Genomic DNA, 21,983 nt, shown 5'->3' with positions numbered 1-21,983 from the left:
ATAGTATTAGGCGTTTTCCACACAAAAACTTTTTTCTTTAGCTCATCTTCTCTTCTTTCTTTTGTCAATATTAGCAAGTCTATGATATATGAGGCATTGCATCATCATATGAATCTTCTTCTCGTCTGTGTATATTTTGGGAGGTGGTGAGACGAAATGAAGAACATATAATTGTCTGGAACATCGTTTCAGAAGCCAAGATATATCTGACCTGATCCAGTCCTCCTATCTCATGGCCGCTCGATTCCATCAGAGTAGCATTTGCGATCTCGTTCGGTACTTGGCTCGACAATCCCCATCTCCTGGTGCTTCGGGGAATTTCACTCAGACGTTTTGACAAGACAGGCATGCAGATGAACGACTGTTTCTACCTAATACTTTGGCAATGTTTCACCCCCGCTATCTTCATAAGAGCTCCATTTCTCGAGATCTTTGTTATGACCTGATGTAATTGTATCGATATCAACTTCACACATACGCAAAACAGTGGAGGCGTTAGTATTGTAGGAAACTCCATTTAACCATATCGATATGCACCTGTGACAATCGCCAGAGCGGCAAAAGATATCTGAAGACCTTAAGCTAGCCATAGAGTCCTGGTGTCATAGAAGTAGGTGTTTCCCTAGATTTGGAATGTTAGATTCATCTCTTTGGCGACCAAGTTTAGTGTACTAAAGACTAAAAGGAGAATGGAGTCAGGGAGATTGCAATTCTGAGATGAAATCAAATTTTCTAGTCTTTATATACATGACAATTTGAAGAATGAAGTATAGTATAGAGGAGACAATCCAAGGAATGCATGTTAACGTTGCACCCCAAATTGACCTCATGTCAATGATGATGCTGTAAGTCACATGAGATAAATCATACCCCATGGTATTCGGGTACCGTACTCCGTACCCACAAGTCTCATCAAACGCCTATTGATCTTTGATACTCATGAGGCTATGAATCCTGTGGACATCGTCTTGTCACTTATCTGAGCTCCTCCAGAAATCATCAATTTCTAGTACTAACATTGCGTACGGCATGGTACGGTAAGTCCTGAGTATTTCAATAAGTTACTTGGCAGAGTCTTCACAACACCACGCGGTTTGAATCGTCGCATTTTACCATTAAATAGGCTTATCGGCGCGAGTTCCTGTTTACCGTGCCAACCTTGTTCTTCAATGTGAAACGAAACGTCTTTGAGCATTGAGATCTTGATGAATTGCTTTCGCGTTCTATTGAGTCTTTGTCCGCCTATCATGAGGCAATGGCGTACCGTCTCAGAAGCCCCAGTCACATTGGCATATTTCTCTTGATTGTTCTTATTTGCATTTACCTATATGATAAGCAGTCTAAGAATTTACGATCTTCAATCTTTCAGTTGTCACCCAATGATCAGAAGCCTTCTGCAGATATCCTCCAGTCACTTTCACTGACAGAGGACCAATGCCGGGCAGCTTTTCCAGGCTTGACGAAAGAGATTGATGATGCAGTGGATCGAGGTCCATTTCCTCTGAAGAGACAGCCGGATCACCGTACCGGGCTTGTGCAAGGAAGAATAAAGGATGGAAAGGTTCTATTTGACTATTAAATCATCTATTTTACAAACTATGTTGACAAATGAATTCAGGTGTTCATCATTTCTGCGGACCCAAACCCGTCCAGGAATATGCTCCAGGTCCGTCACCTCTTCTTCCAGGTAATTGCCACAAATTCTGATCTCTATATCACAGGAACGAACTTCAGTCTTGCACCAGATTCACCGTGCTGTTACCACTTCTCCGACGCCTCTTCCGAACACTATTTTCGCATTCAATATACTCGATACTCCAATGAATAACTCATGGGCATTCTCAAGATCGAACGACCCTAGAATTGAAAAAGGAAATTATTGGGTTATGCCGCATTTTAGTTTTTGGTCGTGGCCGGTTTCCTTTATTGGAAGCGTCGATCAAGCGTTGTCCAAAATTGATCGTATCGAGATGGATAAACCTTGGAACGAGAAAATTGACAAAGCGGTATGGAGAGGAACGGGGTGGTTCAATACTGTCGGTAACGAGGACTCGCGGCCAAGCTTGATTCTGAAGGGTAAAGATAAAGAATGGGCAGATATAGAAGCTCTCAATTGGACCACAAACGGCGACAGTGCCGAAAATGCCATCGGGATAGAGGATTTTTGCAAGTATAAGTATATTGTTTATACGGAGGGCATAACCTACTCTGGGCGTCTACTTTTCCATCAGGCGTGCGCTTCCGTTATTCTCACACCACCGCCGACTTATTTACTTCACCAAACTCACTTTATGCGTCCCATATTCTCAAAATCATTCCTCCCGGCACGTGAAGTATCAGCCAAATTTGAATATGACTGGACAACTCGTTGGCCCAACACCTATGGGCTAAGTGAAGCGAACATCATATTCGTTGAACCCGACTGGTCAGACCTCGAGGAAACGATCATGTACTTGAGGAACCATCCTGGGATAGCAACTGGTATTGCTGAAAGACAAAGGGAACTATTCACAAGATACTTGTCCCCAGCCTCTGAGGCTTGTTACTGGAGAGCTCTCATACGTGGTTGGAGTAAGGTTGCTGAACCTGATTATGAAGATGGCGGCTGGGCTAGATTGGATGCAGAAGGTGTTGAAGATGGCGAAGGAATGAGGTGGGAAACATTCAGTTTACTTGGGAAAGTACCCCAGAACTGAAGCTCCTCGCGGAAAATGGTAATCTATGTTTCGGGGTCAGGCATATCTTATTTTATGTAGACACGATTCTATCATTTCACGATTCAAGCTACCTTTCATCACTTCGGTTCCCATAGCGTCTCAAAAACAAAAACTTTGCATCTCTGCTTAATTACTATGCTCGTGGTCTCATCTTCTGATTTTGTCCCTCATTTATTGTGATTATGATCACCCAGCTTTTTTGGAATTGCAGATCGCGAACGAGTCTTATAGATTTCCTTTTTGAAACTCGAACACTCCGATCATGAAAGAAGCGGTGACTACAATGAGGGAACCAGTTTACCTTTCATGAGTGTACGAGTCTTGATCTCAGAGCAGGGCACGCACCAAGTAACACTTACGCTATTGAATGCAATTGCATGTGCTAAATATTGACAGCGGAGTCAATGAAGATGCAGTCACTAAAACTATTGGCACCCGGATGTTCAGAATGCTGACGGGCACATACAATTCATAGAATCACAATGTTGACAATTCAATTATGCGAGCAGTCTTTGCATTCGTATTCACTGCTTTTTTTCTGCAGCTGGGAATTGCTCACAGCAAAGATGCAACCCAGCATACCTATCCACGTCTAGTTGTCCCAAATTTCCTGGTCAACCGCGCCATAGAATAACACTCATATTGTCTCGAGGCTACAAACGAAATAATGACATAACACAGCTTCTACCAAGACGGGTGTCCGATCACTATGGATAGCTTGAACGCCAGCACTTGTGTACATTATTTCTCAGCCACGTCTGACCGCTTTTCAAATGCTTTGGCGCCATTGGTTTACGTCTTTGTCGTTGCTTGCAGTGTACTTTTTGCTTTCTGTTTGAGCGAGCATCCACTACTATTTAATAACGAGCAGGCATAAGCAAGTATGACGATTGTGGTTGGTTCTGTTTCAAGGGAAAGTTGCTTGTGGTGAATTGTCTGAGTTCAGAGAATCTATAAGCAGCTGGAATTCTTCAAAACGTAGTAAGGGTTGCGGCTCGCAACATCAAATCACGCAATATTGAATCCCATTCCAGATTCTGCTTTTCTTCTCCAAGCTCGTGTTTTTAAGATTTGGCAATGGCCTACGAACTCGAATTTCTTGGCACTTGTCTCTTTCTGCCTTGTCACATTTTTATTCGATCCTATTCATCCCTAATATCTATACGGTGCGTACTCTCGGTCTTCAAGGAAAGTGTACTAGCATTTCGAACTTTACTGCGACACAAAAGATTGCTAGCGGTACAAGAACGGCATCGGGCGTGGCATTTTTGCCCAACAAATAATATTCAGGTGTATCAAAATTCTTTACGGAATACGGATTGATCTGTGACCTGGATGTGATAAGCACATATGCATGTTGGGGTAATGTATCAGAGGGCATGATTTAAATGAATGTTATAACTGTCGAACCTATGCTATGAAAGTAATGATTGCTATTGAGCATGAAACTCCACATACTTAGGAAATCCAAATCACTACATGAATATTCCTTCTGAACCAGTTGAATGGTTATTCTTCCCAATGATCTGATCACCACGATTCCAATGAATTGTCATCTGGTATTCGCTACGTGACTTTTATTTGAACAAAACAAAAGCTTCCGTATGATGTACATTGTTGAGCCTAAGGCCCCAAGGCATTGATGGCATATATCGATCGACCTTCCAAAATCATGTTTCCATATCGTGAAAACAAATGCAGGACAACAAGTAGAAGAATCCAATACCAAGAGAATGAGATGTAGACACAGAAAAGAAAAAGTCCGTTTCATCTCCATGTGATGTCGCGTTGCTGCCATCTCAATATCAACGATTTAGCTTAAGTCACAACCACCAAAGTGTATATCGTTATTAGCAACCATCTCTACCTGACTGGCAAGGGTGCCATCACCAGCTTTAGCTTTCAACCAAATGTGTTTGCTGAACAAGACTTTCACTGCTTTTTCAGGAACAACGAATGACTCGGTGGTTTCTGCTTCCTGGTATTCGGTAAAAGATTTTGAAGTAGTTTGAGTGAATTGGTAATTAAGTGTAACACTACTTTCGAAACCTTTGATACCGTATGAAGCCGAGACGGAAACTCCAGCTGAGTGCACCATCTCTTCGCTTTGAGTCTTGCTTATCCCCCATTTGATGGTCTTTGAACGGTTGAAGTCACCTGGGCTGTCATTGTTCCATACCCCCTCGACATGCCACGCGATTTCTCGACTAACAGTATAGAAAGGCTTAGAGATCCTAGCAAGATTCCAGGCGCTGTCGTTCGGAAGATAAAATATGAAAGGCAACACCGCAGAGCACTGTTCTTTCTGGCCAAATTGGTCGCCAGTGCTAGGGATGGTTGTTTTCGTAACAGTCGGTAAAGGAAAATCAAACCTTTTAAAAGCATTGGGAACTCGGAGAAGCGGCACGACGGCATAACTCGTATCGGCCCTGCCATAGTTTTGCGAGACACGGAAAGTATAAGGAGGTATAGGAAGATATTCAGAACCATCAATACCGTTGGTTTCGGTGACAATTTTCCAGGTTGAGCAGTTGCGGTCAGCTCCAGATGATCCATCGTTCCAAAAGTCGCTTGCCTCATAAGTAGATAGCCGTGTGAGATCTGAACGCAAGCACCAGACGTCGTTAAGGCTGGGTTGTTTCCCATACCCTGAAGCCATGACATCTCCCATTGCTACGTATCCAGACGGAGCTACAGGTCGCCACATAGTACCATCATTATCTCCGCCAGAACCACCATCGCTCCACATGTTTGTGTAGCTTGTTGGTCTTGCAACTGCTGGGGAGCGCCCAGCAGGTGCGTTGGGACTTGGCCCAACGAGTAAAACAGACTTTTTGCCTGTAATCTCTCCGTAGGCGGGATTGCCGTAACTTCCTAGTGCACACAAGTTTCCTTGAGCGCGCGGGTGGAAAAATGTACCGTTTCTTTTACCACCACTACCAGAGTCACTCCAACGCCAGTCGAAGGTAGAAGTCATGGTGACTCTCAAGCCGTCGTAGTCCCAAGTTGCGTTCGTCATTTTGAATGGCTTAAAGATGTATGTCGGGAATGTGTGTGTGTTTTGAGTAGGTTAACAATGATCTGGAAAGAGAGAAGAGCTGTGTCTTTTGGTGATGAATGGTGCGATGAGGGGGACTTCTTTGACCTTTTTATAATGAGAAATTTTCACCTACTTAGGTACATACAACCACAAGGAGATACAATAGGCCATTTTCAATCTCAATTCTAAACCAATGGTATCATGGCGGAATGGACCTCTCCGTTATTTTGCTCATGATCAACTGACTCGTTCAATTCAAGAAGATCAATCCTTGATTTGAAAATTTATGACAATTTTTCGAGCATGTATCTAGGGAAGATAATGCTGTGCTAGTGAAATGTATGGATAATCTACAACGGGTCTTTTAAATCCAAGTATCTTTCAGGCAGTCAACGCTGTCTTTGCATAAGGAGACAGCAAGAGGCTGTTTTCGTATGCTATTGGGCGTTCATATGGGTAATTAGAAAGCCCAAAACGCCATCTATGTCCTGATCAGACTACGAGCATATTCTCATGTACCAGAAAACTATGCGACTAAGCCCTCGAAACATTTCCAAGTGCAACGTTCCCATTGGAATTCACCGTAATTTGGCCGTGACTCAGAAAGAATTTCAGTTGTATTCAGCGACATGCAAAGTTGAGATTGTAATGAGAATGTTATTCAAAAGCTTTGAATTTAGAAAGTGAGGTGTTTACTAATAAACCGCACAACCTTTGCCACCTAATGCCCTTGGCATATACCAATCTCACGACAGGTGACAATCTACATCTTATTTTATCAAAGGGAGAACTCACACGAATTGGACAGATATGCAACCACGCAAGGATACCACATTCAGATCGATCTTCGAAGAAGAATTCGCAGGCAAAAGAACACGGTCCTGCAGTGTGACTCCAAAGCATAACTGTGAATCACAGATCTTTCAACTAAAAAAAGCACTTGGAAGATAAAACGCTATATGGAGGAATGAATGAAGAAGCCAAGACACTGGAGTGTGCTGATAGACGAAGAGAAAACGGCCCACTTTCGATCGAGTGACATTGCAGTATAGTCTAGTCTATTACATATGTGTGAAAATTGCAGATCCTTCCAGGTAGAGGGGAACGTGCAAGATCACAAGGCTAGCTGAAGAATATCAATCAAGAAGCCAAGAGACTCTAGCGATATGGTAGAGCAAATATAGGAAGGTAGCATAATGAGGGGGAAACTTTTCAGCGCGGATAATACTATAGGGAATGGCCTGCAGCTGGGCCACTCTCGGCAATGATCAAAGCTGCTGAAGCATTCTGCGTCATAATTTTCTATTATGCATTGAATACGTTCCTACGTCGTGTTTTTGTTGACGTCGGTGGATCGGTGGGGAAATCTGAGTTACATCGGCTCGTTCCGCCGCTCATGACTAGCTACGATGCTACATAAAGATGTATCCCGGTCTAGCCGATTGGTCCGAAACTAAAATTAAATTAGATGTGACAGATCGTGTGAAGCTGCTTTTTCTTTTTTGGCGTTAGTCAAAAGTACAGGTTTCCCAATATGATAGCGACTGCAACACAACCTACATGAACCCAATTAAAGATAGATGATTGAACCAGATTTGAACCTTACTAACCCTTGGACTCTAATTTTCAGCGCCCCCCGGATTGACAGAAATAAAGTAGCTGAGAATGGTACGAGATTCCGTACTCTGACCTTCTGTTCAAAGATTAAGAATAATACTCTAAATGAGACGACATGCGATTGTTGCATGGGCATTGATGGGCAGAGTTGCTGATCAGTGTACGTTCTACCAATAAATGTTTTTTGAGAGTCATTCGTTATACCCATCTTCATGGCATCTATCATTTTAGAACTGTGCTGCTTTGTTCTAATTTCAATTATTACTTCCTTCGGAACCATATTTTGTTAGAACATGCCCCAAGTAGTGTGTATAATACGGTGATATATTTCAGCTCCATTGTGATCCATCCAACAAGATAACTGCACGACTCAAAAGTCTAGAATATGCCAACTCTACATTTATACACTCCAGCTCCTCATTTTCTGCTTTAAGCCTTCTCTCCTTCAATCCCACTTCTCTTGCTCCTTTCTATCGTGACTCATGAAATCGATTTTGCCTTTTTAGTGCTACATCCACTCCACCTCGTAGATCAATTTCACAACGATACACATGGGCCGGATAATGTATCCGACAAGCAACCTGCAGATGATCTATCTGCAGGATCAGTAATCGTGAAATCCAAACATTTAACCTGCAAATCATTTGCAAGTAATCTGCGTATAACTAACTGATACACTTACAAATAACTGACTAGCCTGCAATTGATGTGTAATGCTCATAATGACGGAAGCATGCCAGTGGAATGCATTCAATATTGGCTATCTAGATTGATTACCCTAAGCTAGAATTTCACTACGAAGTAGAAAGGGCATAGACGCCTAACGCTAATGCTCAGGCTTTTAAGCGTCCATCATCTAATTCAGTTGCTTTCGCTTAGATTTGAAGCTACTCCAACGTCATTTTGCAGTTAATGTGCTTATAAGCCAAGCTTAATTTCGAATTACATTTGTGTTAGCCTTAAAATTATACTTGAATGATGTTGGGTCAAATTACGTTATAACGATATGACAAATCCATACCATATCAATGCGAGCAAACTATATTTAGCCGGTTGTCTCCCAATTGCCCATGATTACGAAAAGATTATGTAAATCCTACTTGAAATTGATTTCATGTGTTTCTTTTTATATAAAAAACCCCCCAATTGGTAAATCTGAAAGGCTTTCCGCCTCCAAGATTCTGGTTTGAATTATGACCAATCGAGTTGCATGTCCTTCAACTGCATCTCGTTTTAGCATAATTAGAGCTTTGCCTAAAAGTATCCTAAATATGAAATGTAATTTCCGAAACAAGACGAGGAATAAAAAGCTCTAGTATGTCGTGATGTGACTCTAGACAGTGAATAGAGTAGGTAGAGTGTAGATTGTGCAGTAGGTAACACATTTCCGGGTCCTAAGCAAGAACGGTTGGCTGAATGAGTGTTTTCCTTTGGAGATTCTTTTCATATTTGGCTAAATGTGTTGGTCGGCACACCCTATCATATTCCTGTACTCACAATCTGAGGTGTTAGACATCACACCAAATGCCACATCACATCACGCCAGAAATCTTCTCGTCAATTTCACAAACTCCAAATACTCATGTAAAAGTACATGGGAGTTACGGCGCTGAAATAATACAGCTAAAATGGATCTCGAAATAACGAAGCAGCAGAATGATGCCATCAGGGCATCTATAGCAGAACCCACTCTCACAGTCGAGAAGCACATTTCCGCCTGTGAAGAGAATGCGGTACACAACAGTACCTTCAATGCTGCGACTGTGACGAAGACTCATGTGGAACTGATGAATGCTGCAAGGAAGATGAAAAGTGATGTTTATGACCAGTGAACAATATTGCTTCGCATTATGAAGAGGTGCGTAGTACTTCCATGTATCAACTAATGGGTTAGAACTGATTCAATTCAACAGTTCATACACTCCGGATGTTTGAGGGCATTGCTAGAGGCAGGCGTTTTCGATATGTTACCATTGGATGGAACAGGAATGCCTGCTTCTGAATTGGCTGAAAAAACTAATATGGAAGAGGTATTGTTAAGTATGGCTGAGCAAAGTAATAATATACAATAAGTGTATTAAACTAATGCGTCTATGCTACAGTTATAATGATGCGAGCCGTTACGCCCATCTATTTTGAGGAGAATAGTCCGCGGGTGTACAATCAAACGGCAAATTCTCTAATCTTTCAGCTGGAGGGTATGAGAGCGTCATACAAACAAATTTTTGTTTCCTCCAAAAGCCAACTCCATAGCATGATATGTGATTCTGACAATATAAAGTTATGAAGAATACGCGCCCTGTAGTTATGCCCTAACTCCATACTTCAAAGAGAATGGATTCAAAGAGCCAGATTCGATCAAAAACAATCCATATACATTTGCCCATCGAACTAATGGTCTCAATATGTGGGAATACCTCTCTCTTCATCCCGAAAGACTAAGAATATTCAATTTGGGGATGAATCGAATTTCTTCGCAAATGGTTCAATTCTATGGTCTCTTTCCATGGCTTTCTGAATATCGAAAGATGCAAATAAATGACGATTCAGTACTACTGGTAGATAGTGGGGTGGTCAAGGTCAAGCTATCACTGCTATCAAAGATATCATTGAAGGTACTAAAGGTCGATTAATTCTTCAAGACAGAGAAGAAGTTATGTTGGAGAACCCTGATCCCATTCATGGTATTGAAAAGATGACTTATAACTTCTTCACACCACAACCAGTCAAAGGTGCACTGATCTACCATATCCGTCGCTGCTTTCACGACTGACCAGATGCAGATTGCGTTGCTGTTCTTTTCAATATCGCTAATGCCATGGCTTCCACTTCTCGGCTTCTTATTGCTGAAATGGTGTTGCAGGACGAGCTAGATGCCGAGGCGACTTGGATGGATGTTACGATGATGTTCTTCGCAGGAAAAGAGAGATCAGAGAAGCAATGGAGACAATTGATTGAAGCTGTAGGATTGAGATTGGAGAGAATATATGGTTCCGAGGGAACAACTTTTAGTGTATTGGAAGCGTGGTTGAAGTAGGGTTGTGGAGTGGATCCTATGGTTTAGATGACGGGATAATGATAAGAAATGTGACTTCACATCAGCTGCCAGTGAGCTTGGAAGAGGAAGCATGAGATTTTGATGAAAACCCCTCGTGCAAAGACTCGCTTCCTAGAATTCATTATGGTAGTCATACGAATGTGTGCTGATTGAATTTAGACAGAGACACTTGTTCCCTGGTTGGATGGGCCCAACTAGATGCGAGGTGGAATAAGCTTTTGAAAAAGCTTATCTGTACGCAGCGCAGTGATTTCAGACTCTAGACCTTGATATACATTATACGCGGAACATTTATCGCGTCTTATTTCTTCTCCTAGCTGCTAGACCAGATTTATTTGATCCTTCGCCTCTGTGGGACCGCTACTTTGGGTACTGTGATGATGAAGTGTCCTGCATGCTTCCATTGAAAAATGAATGCAGTCGCGCCATCCTACTCCAGCCAGTAATTATCTGTCCCATAAGATCTTGTGCTAATTTGGAGCGACTTTTTGTCCGAAATCTGGGGCCATTGATATTCATTGATTGGTTAAATTAGACAAATGATCACGGTTGACAATAACTCGATAGTCATGTCTAATACATATCGATAGCTTCATGAACCACCTAAGATGGCATTCTCAGCAAGTATAGGTAGGTTACACGAGCTATTGATAATACCACTAGCATGGGAGACTTCACATGAAGTTATATTACACCAACAAGTACCCTGTATTCGGATCTTACATGCATACCATTTTGAACCAATAGTTGTATCTTATAGCCAAAACTCGAAGAGTGGGATCTGCAAGATCAAACAGGGCTGAGTATCGCGAAAATACCTATAACCTTAGTGGGGATCTAATAATCAGCGACCGACGACACCACTCGCGAGAAGCGCCAACTTACCAAAGTCCCCAAGTACGAGCTAGTCGGCGCTTAGAAGAGCCGACTATGGTCATGGTCATAGAATAAACTTTGCACGCTCTTGGCTTCTAGAGCCTCCGATGGGAGAAATATCAGACCTTCTCTACAACGACATTGATTGGGTAGGGTCGTGTGGCTAGTGGTTTTAGCCTGAAAATGCCACACACAAGCCACAATTTATTCCCAAATTTCAGGCACAATAGGTCTAATGTTTATCCGACCGCGAAACGCGCGAAAACCAAAGAGCCTGAATCTGAGAATCCTGCAAAGCTTATTATGCAAAGTATCTGCCCATCAATTCTTTGATCCTAGCCACCCCCACAAGTGGAACAACCTCACCAATCATTATTCATCGCACTGCTTTCTCTTTTTAGAATAGTGCATAGTACGTAAGCTTCGACTTTGATATGCTTAAGACCTTCATGTTTGGAAGCGGAGAGTCGGTGTTGACCCTTATCATGGCCCCATCGTGCTGGCTACCTGTTGAAGCAATATGTCGTATATCTTAGATTTGTGGATAGATTTAAGGTTACGGCTTGTCGCTGACATGGCTGTGCCTCCCTCTCGAGACTTCGTGCTTTTCATATTTCTCAATGTGGAAGATCATCGGGATTCGGCACCGTAGGGAGAGGGTGGGAAGTTGAGAAAATTCACATGTATATAAAGGCTTCCTTCCAAGTTGTGGGATATGGATATTCCCTATAATCTTTCAAGCTCAAACGTTCTGGCTGTTTTTTGCTTCTACCTATCATTTCTCAGTGTGTAGTACAGCACGTTGGAGATTTCATTCTTTGAACAAATTTTCTTTTCCTTGCAGCGTTTATCATGCAATATCTTCCCATACAAGCTCGGGATGTCCATTTTCTGGACTTAAGCAAGAGAAGTTCCGATTCTTCCAAGAATCACACTTGTCCCGTGGAAAATAGAAATGATCCTCGTAAGACTTCATCCCCAGCAGCGATTTTTAAGTTCCCAGACTAAGATGAACCCATAGCCCAAGTTCCATTTATCGGCAACCTCAGTTTCCATCAATTCATTCAAATTCTATCAGGAGCCTGTCTAGCTTTCTCGCTTCTCCTATCCATCTTTCTGATATTTCGCCATGCAACACATTATTCTATGCCCCGAGAACAGAAACAGTACACCATACCCCTCTGTTCTATCGTCCAGAGTATTCTAACACACCCACCAGAATCATCTTTATGATTCCTGTATTTGCAACCATTTCGTTCCTCTGCATACATTTTGAAAAAGCGTCAGCCTATATTTCCCCCATCAATGAGTTCTATGAGGCCTTTGCATTTGCCGCATTTTTCCAGCTCTTGTATACCTATGTACTTGAGGAAACTCATGCGCAATCTTTCTCTGGACAAACATCAGAACTTCCCACAATTCGCAAAACTGCTATTCAGATCTTTCAATTCCCAGCGATCATGTTCATCGTATTCCTCATAGAAGAGATCTCAGAGGCAAAGGGGACATATTGTGAGACGGAGATTAAGATTTACTTCACCAGGATATGGGTACGTTATTCTGTAGTTTTTCTAGAATCTTCCTCTGATTCTTAGCAATCAAACTACATTATCGAAACCACAAACTAAGCAAAAGTCAGTGTGTAATTCTCCGCATAGGCAGTACTATCATTGCCATCCTGGGACTTCTCCGCTTCTACAAATCCACAAAGTTCCTCACGGCCGCTCGCAAACCCCTCCACAAGCTCATGGCATTCAAAGGAATTGTATTTTTGAATTTTTTGCAGTCCATTGTCTTTGCATTCCTTTCATCGCGCCTTTCACCAACTAATAAACTCACCACCCGCGATTTAACGGCTGGAATTCCCAACTTACTGATTTCACTAGAGATGGTTATCTTCTCAATCTTATTTCTGAAGTTTTATGCCGTGGGCGAGTATGCAAAGGGAACAGAGACTTATCAGGGAGGTTCCATGGGAATCAAAGCGATTGCCGGCGCGGCGAATTTTATTGCTTTCAAAGGGGAGATGGCCGGAATGGCGATGGGAAAAGAAAACATAGAAAAGGGGGGAAATGTATCTACTTACTCTTCTTATAAGGCCCCATCTGTTTGAGGGAGCTTGTTCACACATGCAAATGTGTTATTTCTTGTGGAAACTGAAAACTAATGTGTGGTGTGATAGTATGAAACTGTGAGCTTGACTGCTGGGACGGAATATTATCACGGTGTATGAACACAGATCGGAAGTTAAAGCGATTGGAATGTCGTGGGATGATGGGATGGAATATTCCATTCAAAGTCTAGCGCAATGATTCACGACTCAGTTCTAGTAACAATGTATCTTTTTTTGTTTGGGGGAGTTCGATGTTAATGATGTATCCATGAAACACATATTTATTTTGCAAAAACGCGAGTGTTGAGTTCATCGTTCTGAATTCCTTTGTTTTATTTTGGGTTGGATATAATAGATACCCAGGTTTATTTTGATAGACCATTAGTGAATGAGGATACTTGATATTGGATCTTAACTTCAATGGCAATACAGAAATCTTTCCCAACGACATCCCCATCAAACGATTCGCAACGATTCGCAACGTCTCTCAAGTCAATTCAAAACTTTTCAGAGCTTATGAAATCCTAAAAGTACACTCTAGTTAGAAATATCGGATATATTAGGATGGGCGAACAGTCCGTCATAACACGATACGGTAGTCGAATGGATACCTTTCGAGTAGCGAACCCCAACTTCATTTTCAATGTTATTTATTTGAACAACGCCAAGAAACAGCAAGTTGAGCATGTTGCTTTGATACGTGAACGGCTTCCTTTCCTCGTTTTCTCATTTTCTCATTCACGACTCTAAATCTTTGCCGTGCATTTCTATACACATTTCTATCATACAAACGAAGTCCAATGTATTCACCTTGTTTTCCTGTTGATACAGCCATGTTACGATTTCTGAGCAAGATGACTTTTCGAAGTAGAAGCTTTGAATGAGCTCATGTCAAGCCACTGAAAATCCATGAGCCAACATGATACACCGAGACCCACATTTTGGGCCTGAAGAGGCGAGATGCCTTTGTTGCCTGTTATCTAAAGCTAACCTGTAATAAAGACGTTTGTAAGGTGCGTTGATACTCGAGAAGACATTTCGAGTCCAAATTAAGACTGTCCTGTCCAAAAGGGCGATGGAATTGGAAGGTAATTCCTAAGCCGTAGATGGGGCTATCGCTGCCTAGTCTTTGTTGTTAGTGTCCAGCAAGGTGGTCTATATCGCTCGTAGTGGAGTTGACACAGATAAGTATAGATCAAGTATTAAATCAATTTCCTATCATGCATTTATACGCAGGTCATATTTTTCGTAGACTTCTAGCGTGTTGCAAAGTATAACGAGCTTATAAAGAATCTATGCGACTAGGAAAAATGATCGGTCCCCAAAATTAGTGAGTGGAATCTCAATTCTTTGTTGCGACCAATTGAGATAATTGTCTTAGCTCACGTAAGCTCCATTAACTGTCCATGTGTCCAATCCTCATAGTTTGGTCCGGCCCCTTTCTTGATGTCTTCAAGCTCCCAAGCTAAGAGGTCCTTTCTTTTCGTTAGGATATGTGACAATGGAGCAGCTTGTTTGATTCCCATGATTTCGGATATGACTCTTAATCTCCCCGCTACCCAGTTACTCATCACATCGGATACAAGAGGCGTACAGGCTGCTGTATACAGAGGCCATAATAAAAGATTACCGCTAACGGCTTTAGCACTGTTCAATGACACTTCTCCGCCCTCCATGTATCCAAGCATAAATGGAACACTGGCACATATATCATGTGATAGTTGAATGACGGCTGTGGTAGAGATCTCCAATTGAGAATCAGAGAAGATAGGATTACTCAGGTCTAGATCGAATAACTCAGGCTGAATATTTCTAAGATGAGTGAGCTGAACATAGATAACTTCATTGATGAGAATCCGAACACATCGATAGTGGTTCCAGAGTGCGGCGGCCCAGATACTATCATAGATATGATAATGATCCGAGAAAACGCCATCAGACCTTTGTCTTAAGGTGAGTGTTCTATAAAACATAGATTCTGGTGGGCAATTGAAAGCCCACTCTACAAGCCTTGAGTCGATCACGAGGGCGGCTTTGATGATTTTTTCCGCGTTTCTGTAATCGTGAAAAGAAGACATTGTAGCACGAAGATCACCAAATTCCATCACTTGTTCCGACAGATTTGTGGCGTGGGCATCATTTGGCGACTGAAACTGCAAAGCATATTTTGACCAATCCCGAATGAAAGGCGGAATAGAAACGTGGCGTTGTATACAGTTCGTGATCTAAAGAAAGAATTAAACATAATTGCAGTATTGAAAAAGACAATAAACATACTGCTTGAGTCCTAAGATGAACAAATATGTGCCGGCCTATTGGAGTTTCAAGACATTGCTTTCCCTTAAGCTGCATTAACAATGAGGCGCCAATTACATGTTTGGTCCAAGATTGCATTGACTGGGGACCGGTGCATGTGTTTATCTATCAGCCAATTAGCAGGTAAAACTTTATAACTGTTCATTGGAATTACTTCATAAAGACCCAAAAGCATTACTGCCACAAGTGTCTGATCAGCCCGTGCTTCTTCTTCATTTCTCAGCCGCGAACTGACAAGTCTAAGAGCAGAGTTGTACTTTTTGTTTGCGCGGAACTGAAATTCAGAAGCATTCCAGAAGTTTGCCAAGCCGACCATGCCAAGACATTCAATGCTATCAGTCAAAGCAGGACCAATGAGTTCATTGTTATATAGTTCGTGGAGATACTGAAAGCTACCACTTGTCGAATTGTCTTCAAGAACATAGTTTCGAAAGAAGTAATACGTTGCCTGCTCAGCCGAAGACGTTGAAAGCCCTGGTCCCAATGGTGTTATCTGCGTGGCAAGTTGCGTCTTGGAATGGCACGTCAATCGAGGATCTATAGGAGTCTCTGGCGAATCGTTTGATGCTTTGCCTCTTTTCTTAGATACTACTAATCGAGTGTCATTTTCAGTTCGTCGTTTGTTAGCGTAGTGTTGCGTTTGATCGCGGAACATCATATCTGCTTCAGTTCTGTATCCTGCGCAATTACGGCCAGCGCGAATGCATTGTGAACAAGATGGCGTCAGGGTGTCACACTGGATTGGTCAATGGCTAGAATGATCCTATGGGAAGCTGCTTAATCACCTTGGTCCTCCGAATTCTACACTCTGCGCAAGCTCTACTTGGCTTACCACAATAAACCATTTCGTGACTTGATTGAGATAGTTGATAGTATTTGGAGTTATTAAAGAGTTGAGCACCCTCTTATAGAGCAATTGGGCATATTATGAGTAGCCTACGAACTCGTGTTTCGTAAGAATGTTGGGAAAAATGATGATTGCACCAGAGCATGAGAACAAATGAATCGAATTTGTGTCCCGTGGGAACGTACGTACACTGCCATATTGCTTGTGTGAAGCATGCATTCATGACCACACGGTTACTAAGCCACATTGTAAGAATCTTGTACCTGGTCGTATATCTATGAGAGATCGACAATGCAGATGAAGCTTGATTCTCTTTTGATTGCCTGTTCGTAAGACGGATAAGGTTCTGTCATCATACGCTTTCCTCTTTCGGGTATTCTCAGCGTAGCGTGTTGATTACTCAGCCCCTTTGTGACACCACCAGTACTCAACTTTCGACGGCAACTCCCGAACTATCCCCGGATTTACATTGTTTGATATTCTAATATCTTTCTTTCATACAGCATCTTGCTCTGTAGCATTTTTCCTTTGAGATAAATTTGCATAAGGATCAGCGAGCCTTATTCTTCCAATTGCGCCAATGGGATTAATCCCATTACCTGACATTCCTACGAGTGATTGCTCTCACTCTATTCTGACAACGAAGGAGTAAAAGACGGTGGCTTCTCCAAAAGGTTCCCGTCAATTTTGGAGATACTACTCATCACTTGCCAATTTTGACACCTCTCCTGTTCTTTTAATCTATCACCATCTATGAGGGATGCGTATCAGTGTATGGCTCTCCTCTAGGATGAGCGTCTGATCGCGGTTATTCTTGGACGATGATCCGGAAATTTTGTCGCAGAAAAGACCCAACTTCGATATAAGAGAGGATTGCCGGACAATTAGTTCTTACATTAACTTATTTTGTTCACGCAATTTTGTTTCTACCTTCTTTGTACCAACTCATTCCCTTGGCAATTATTCAAAGTTCAACTACCATGGTATCCACCGAGAAGGACATCGCATACGCGGAAATAATTGCATATGCTATCGCCTTACCAATGGCTGTCTTTGTGATCTTCTCTCAGGGTTTCAAGAAGAAGCTCGGTTGGGTATATATTGGATTGTTTTCTGTCGTCAGGATTGCTGGTGCAATGTTTGAGCTTCGAAGTATACATAATCCTGCTAATACCAGTGATGCGAAATGGTCGGTTATTATGCAGTCTGTTGGGTTATCGCCTTTGTTTATGGCTACATATGGTTTGCTTTCTAGGACGTACGTTAAATTAATTGGATGACTCTTATAGCAATGTCTAAGCTAACATGAAGCAATGGCAGTACTGATATAGTATCTGGTTATGCAAAAGCTGGCACTCTCTTTGAGATGCAAAATGGCGGATACTACAAGCCAATCAATTCAACATCTGGATCCCTACGAAGTCGTTTCATTTATTTAATGCATATCCCCACGCTAATTGCTCTGGCTCTTTGCATTGTTGGCGGCACTCGAGAGTTTGACGGTACATCGTCCAAGATCTCATCCGGTAGAAATCTTACCAAAGTCGGAATCGCTATCTATGTAGGAGTGCTTATTATTCAAATTTCGCTTGTCATTATTACGTTTAAAGATTATTACAAAATCCCTACCGGACATGGTCGAGTGTTCTGGGCCGTTGTTATTGCCAATCCCTTCTTGGCCGTCAGATTGATTTACAGTGTTTTGGCGGCTTTCACTTCCATCAAATCCTTCTCTGTAATTGACGGGTCCGCGTTAGTAAGATTGCTCGTGGCAAGTATTGAGGAATTTACGGTAGTCGCATTGTATTTACTTGCGGGTTTAATGACACCAAGTCTGAATACATAAGATCGTATAGACTCTTGTTGACAAAAAGTCAGCGGATCTGAATCTCTACATATTTTGTCAGATTTTCATACAAAATCTCAAACGTTATGTTCTTTTACGTCTCGCATACAGTTTATTATCTTTGATTTTGACAATTTAGAAACCGAGATGAGTGACGGCAGTCGCTGACTGAATCACGTCAATATCATAGGTTAGATTCAATAATAAGACATCAAGCTTTGCAGTTCAGTTGAAGTGATATACTTTTAGTATTGTTCATGAGAGTTGATCATTCTCCAATTTCCTGAGTAAATTGAGTTTACCATGTGAGGATAATACTACCCATCTTTTGGCCTTTCACTGCTCATTTCGCTATTCATTTGAGATCCAGCGAACTGATTTTGCATCAGGACTCTATATCATCTAATTTGTGTGATTGATGAAGAATTTCTAAACTCAAACTTAAGAACTGTAAGATAAACATCCCATCGCCTCGAGGATGTGGCGGAGTGCCCCGCCATCCATTTAAGCGAAGATTGCCGAAAAGGGTAACCAGTGAGTAGCGTCATCACAAAATTCCCACAGCGGCAACTCCGTAGTAATGATTAATTTATCACGCCTTTCATTCCTAATCAAGAGACTATTTCGTAGCTGTCGCATCGAGTGATATTGATATGTGGGACGATTAAATCTACTTAAATTAACCCAATTATAGATGTTTCTACTTGTTGCGGAAAGGTTTTCGTATTTTCAATGGTAGACTTCTTCTTCTTCTTGTCTTGGCATTCATCGCGCTGCTCTATGCGCTGGGTTTCAATGCAGTGAAATCTCGGACCGCACAATGACTTTCATTATAAAGTTTCTCTCTATACCCCTCTTATCGTAAAGATTTACATCTGTTAAACACAGAAGCAAGTCGCACCTCTTATTTCTTGTATCTTTACCGGCACAACAATTTTCTAGTACTCCAACAGGAAGCAGACAGTATGGGCAAACTTGCTGGACTCATTAGTTCAGGTATTGGTCTCGCAATGGAAGCAAAGACGTCTTATCAATCTCCGAGTCCTAAATCCCACACGAAAGATGCAAATCGGGATTCGACTTATATAGCTCCATCCCAGAGTTAGTCTATCACCAAGGTTTCCATATATCGATGCTGACTTACAATAGTGCCACTTCACACTTTGTCAAAAGCAAATCAACATAGCAATAATGAGGACGCATATCGAGACCTACAATCCTACGCTGACTACCAAAACACCCTTTCAGATCGCATAAGTGCAGAGGTAGAGAGAGATGAAAATTACAGAAAATATTTAACCGCAAATCCTCGAGCACAACCAATGAGGAATGTATACGAGCGAGACGTTTCATTTTACTCCCACGAGCTGCCAGATCAAAGGATTCGGCCAGCTCAAGGGCTCTCTTGCCCTGTAATACTGCCACAGCGGAGGCCTGAAACGCAGAGTCGTGGTATAATCCGAGCGTACTCCTTGGAGCTAGCGGGTTGTGGCATAGATCAAGATACATTTCTGGATTTTATTGATGATTTCAATGAAGCTCATAAAGTAAGTTGGAACACGCGAATGCCATTTGTGGATACTTACTTATGTACAGGCGTCTCCTTATCTCGACGCCGTGAATGTGGCCGCTCAAGGTGTCGGATTTGCACCCGGTATTTCTCCGATGGTTGTGTCTATGGTTGTTCCAATTGCAGTACGAGCCGCCAAAGGTTATCAGACACAAAGACAGTAAGCAGGCAGTCTAACTACTTGGTGATGATAACACCCAGTTGATACTCTCATTAGATCGTCCTCTTTCTTAGACAGAGCCAATAAAAACCTCTTCGTACCGCATGGTCTCTTTGCAATGGTCTTAACATTTAAGCCTGAACAGACTCAAAACTCGTATGGAGTACCAAGAGAAGTCCAACTTCCTCCATCTGCTTCCCTTATTTATCCCGACGATGAAAGACGTGGTCAACAAACTGGCCTAAAAAAAATGGGCCACTTTATTGCGGACTATGGAGATCGTAGAGCCCAGGCTCGATACGTATGTGCGATTCATCTTTTTGATAAATAAGGACCTACTGACAAATAAAAAGGCGCACAACAACCCCGAGTCATCTTTGGCTGGTCCTTTACCAGCATTCAACAGTCGTTGGGCTGACCCAAATCATCCTGCCAATAGTGGTGGACTAAAAAGTCTACTGACTGGCATTCCAGACGATAGAAAATCCAGCAGAGAAGGCAAAAAAGATCGCAAAAAAGACAGAAGAGATCGTCGTCGTAGAGATAGCTCAAGCAGTAATACATCCAGGAGGGGTGGACTTCTAAGCACAGCACTTGGAGCAGTAGGTGATGCCAGTGGGAGGAATAGCACTTCTGGTAGCAGCAGAACAAGTTTGGTAGGAACCGCGAGAGGGATGATAAATGGACCTGGGAAACAAGATCAAAGTTTAATCAAGGGAATAAAAGGCATAGGGATGAAGACTGATATCCTATACCTGATGATCACAAATAACCCCGAAGCTCAGAGATCCTTCCCTTCGACAAGGTCACGAACGCCACTGACTCACGTTTCGTCAATTTTACCACTGGAGTCTCAAACCACGAACCCAGAGAATTGGCTGAGATCGTCCAAGAATGATCAAGACTCCGTCTATTTAATGTCGGATCAAAATCGAACAGTTCACTATACCAACCAAAACCAAAATGGCAATCCCTATATCGTGAGGCAAGATCGAGTCGCCATGGGGTCTACCGCTAGACAGTTTGAACCAAACGACGCTCCACCGCCTGCATACAGAGAAGCAATGCCGGCACGATACTATGATCAGATGCGACAACATGACGAGGAGTTCTGCGCACCCACTATATGATGTCTCTCTGATTCCATGTCAATTTCGGATCTGGGATGTTTTTACTTAGCTTGGAGTTTGTGTGAGTGCAACTGTATTCAGCATCACTAGATTCTCACGTTTTGACTTCATCGCATTTTGATTTACCATAACCTTCCACATAATGCCCTGGCTTAGTTCTCTGAAGCAAAATGTTATGTAAACTAAAGGCTCTAGTTGTCCGCACTAGATAATCTGGATGCGCTTAAAAACAGAGGGAAATTCAAGAAGGGTTCAAATTTCTAATCAATTCAATTTTTCAACTGAAGATATAAATTGAATGTGAACTTCTGATGATCATATTGTAGTCCAATTGAAACTCAATTCGAAAGAAAAAGAAGAGTCTCGTATCAATGGGACGAGTTATGGAGACCGGGTAACACGTCGTATAAATTTGTTGACAATAATCATGTACTTTAGACAACTATCCGAACGCAGGAAAATGAAAGAGATGCCTGATACTGCGGACCTCTTTCAGAAATAAACAAAACCACTTCATTCATTGTTTTCATACATGGTCTCAGTGGAGGTACGGTGGTCAGCTAATGGTACAAGATGAAAAATGTTACCTGCGTACCCTTCCATCATTGAGGAATGAGTAATCACAAGCTGTTGTTGCATGCCCAGAGGTTAACGGTACATGAAAAATTGTGATTATGTAGTGTGCATCGTTCA

General features: G+C 42.1%; 7 protein-coding genes across 7 annotated transcripts; 5 read left to right on the top strand and 2 right to left on the bottom strand.

Annotated features, from left to right (window-relative positions):
* Nucleotides 1–938: 938 nt before the first annotated feature.
* EAE97_010156 (uncharacterized protein) lies at nt 939–3,619 on the top strand. Its single transcript, XM_038880671.1, has 3 exons — nt 939–1,561; nt 1,619–1,687; nt 1,722–3,619. Exons 1-3 carry the CDS (start codon nt 1,256–1,258, stop codon nt 2,694–2,696), a joined length of 1,350 nt encoding a protein of 449 aa, XP_038728381.1. The 5' UTR covers nt 939–1,255; the 3' UTR covers nt 2,697–3,619.
* A 911-nt stretch (nt 3,620–4,530) lies between these two features.
* On the bottom strand, nt 4,531–5,736 carry EAE97_010155 (uncharacterized protein; the record flags this gene model as incomplete). Its single annotated transcript, XM_038880670.1, has 1 exon — nt 4,531–5,736. The coding sequence occupies one exon, from the start codon at nt 5,734–5,736 to the stop codon at nt 4,531–4,533; it is 1,206 nt and encodes a 401-aa protein (XP_038728380.1).
* A 3,266-nt stretch (nt 5,737–9,002) lies between these two features.
* Nucleotides 9,003–10,411, top strand: EAE97_010154 (uncharacterized protein; the record flags this gene model as incomplete). Its single annotated transcript, XM_038880669.1, has 7 exons — nt 9,003–9,202; nt 9,269–9,414; nt 9,477–9,521; nt 9,566–9,572; nt 9,656–9,857; nt 9,941–10,106; nt 10,158–10,411. The coding sequence occupies 7 exons, from the start codon at nt 9,003–9,005 to the stop codon at nt 10,409–10,411; spliced, it is 1,020 nt and encodes a 339-aa protein (XP_038728379.1).
* Nucleotides 10,412–12,160: 1,749 nt separating this feature from the next.
* On the top strand, nt 12,161–13,421 carry EAE97_010153 (uncharacterized protein; the record flags this gene model as incomplete). Its single annotated transcript, XM_038880668.1, has 4 exons — nt 12,161–12,272; nt 12,330–12,474; nt 12,528–12,858; nt 12,948–13,421. 4 exons carry the CDS (start codon nt 12,161–12,163, stop codon nt 13,419–13,421), a joined length of 1,062 nt encoding a protein of 353 aa, XP_038728378.1.
* A 1,346-nt stretch (nt 13,422–14,767) lies between these two features.
* EAE97_010152 (uncharacterized protein) lies at nt 14,768–16,770 on the bottom strand. Its single transcript, XM_038880667.1, has 4 exons — nt 16,523–16,770; nt 15,892–16,473; nt 15,699–15,842; nt 14,768–15,646 (listed from the first exon to the last, which is right to left on the bottom strand). The coding sequence occupies exons 1-4, from the start codon at nt 16,580–16,582 to the stop codon at nt 14,804–14,806; spliced, it is 1,629 nt and encodes a 542-aa protein (XP_038728377.1). The 5' UTR covers nt 16,583–16,770; the 3' UTR covers nt 14,768–14,803.
* Nucleotides 16,771–17,564: 794 nt separating this feature from the next.
* EAE97_010151 (uncharacterized protein) lies at nt 17,565–18,430 on the top strand (the record flags this gene model as incomplete). Its single annotated transcript, XM_038880666.1, has 2 exons — nt 17,565–17,842; nt 17,905–18,430. 2 exons carry the CDS (start codon nt 17,565–17,567, stop codon nt 18,428–18,430), a joined length of 804 nt encoding a protein of 267 aa, XP_038728376.1.
* Nucleotides 18,431–19,395: 965 nt separating this feature from the next.
* Nucleotides 19,396–21,290, top strand: EAE97_010150 (uncharacterized protein; the record flags this gene model as incomplete). Its single annotated transcript, XM_038880665.1, has 5 exons — nt 19,396–19,531; nt 19,580–19,977; nt 20,027–20,160; nt 20,218–20,461; nt 20,514–21,290. The coding sequence occupies 5 exons, from the start codon at nt 19,396–19,398 to the stop codon at nt 21,288–21,290; spliced, it is 1,689 nt and encodes a 562-aa protein (XP_038728375.1).
* Nucleotides 21,291–21,983: the final 693 nt, after the last annotated feature.

Source organism: Botrytis byssoidea (genome assembly GCF_014898295.1).
Source record: "Botrytis byssoidea strain MUCL 94 chromosome Unknown BBYS_026, whole genome shotgun sequence".
NCBI classification, from domain to species: domain Eukaryota; kingdom Fungi; phylum Ascomycota; class Leotiomycetes; order Helotiales; family Sclerotiniaceae; genus Botrytis; species Botrytis byssoidea.
This window is presented reverse-complemented; position numbering and strand designations above follow the sequence as displayed.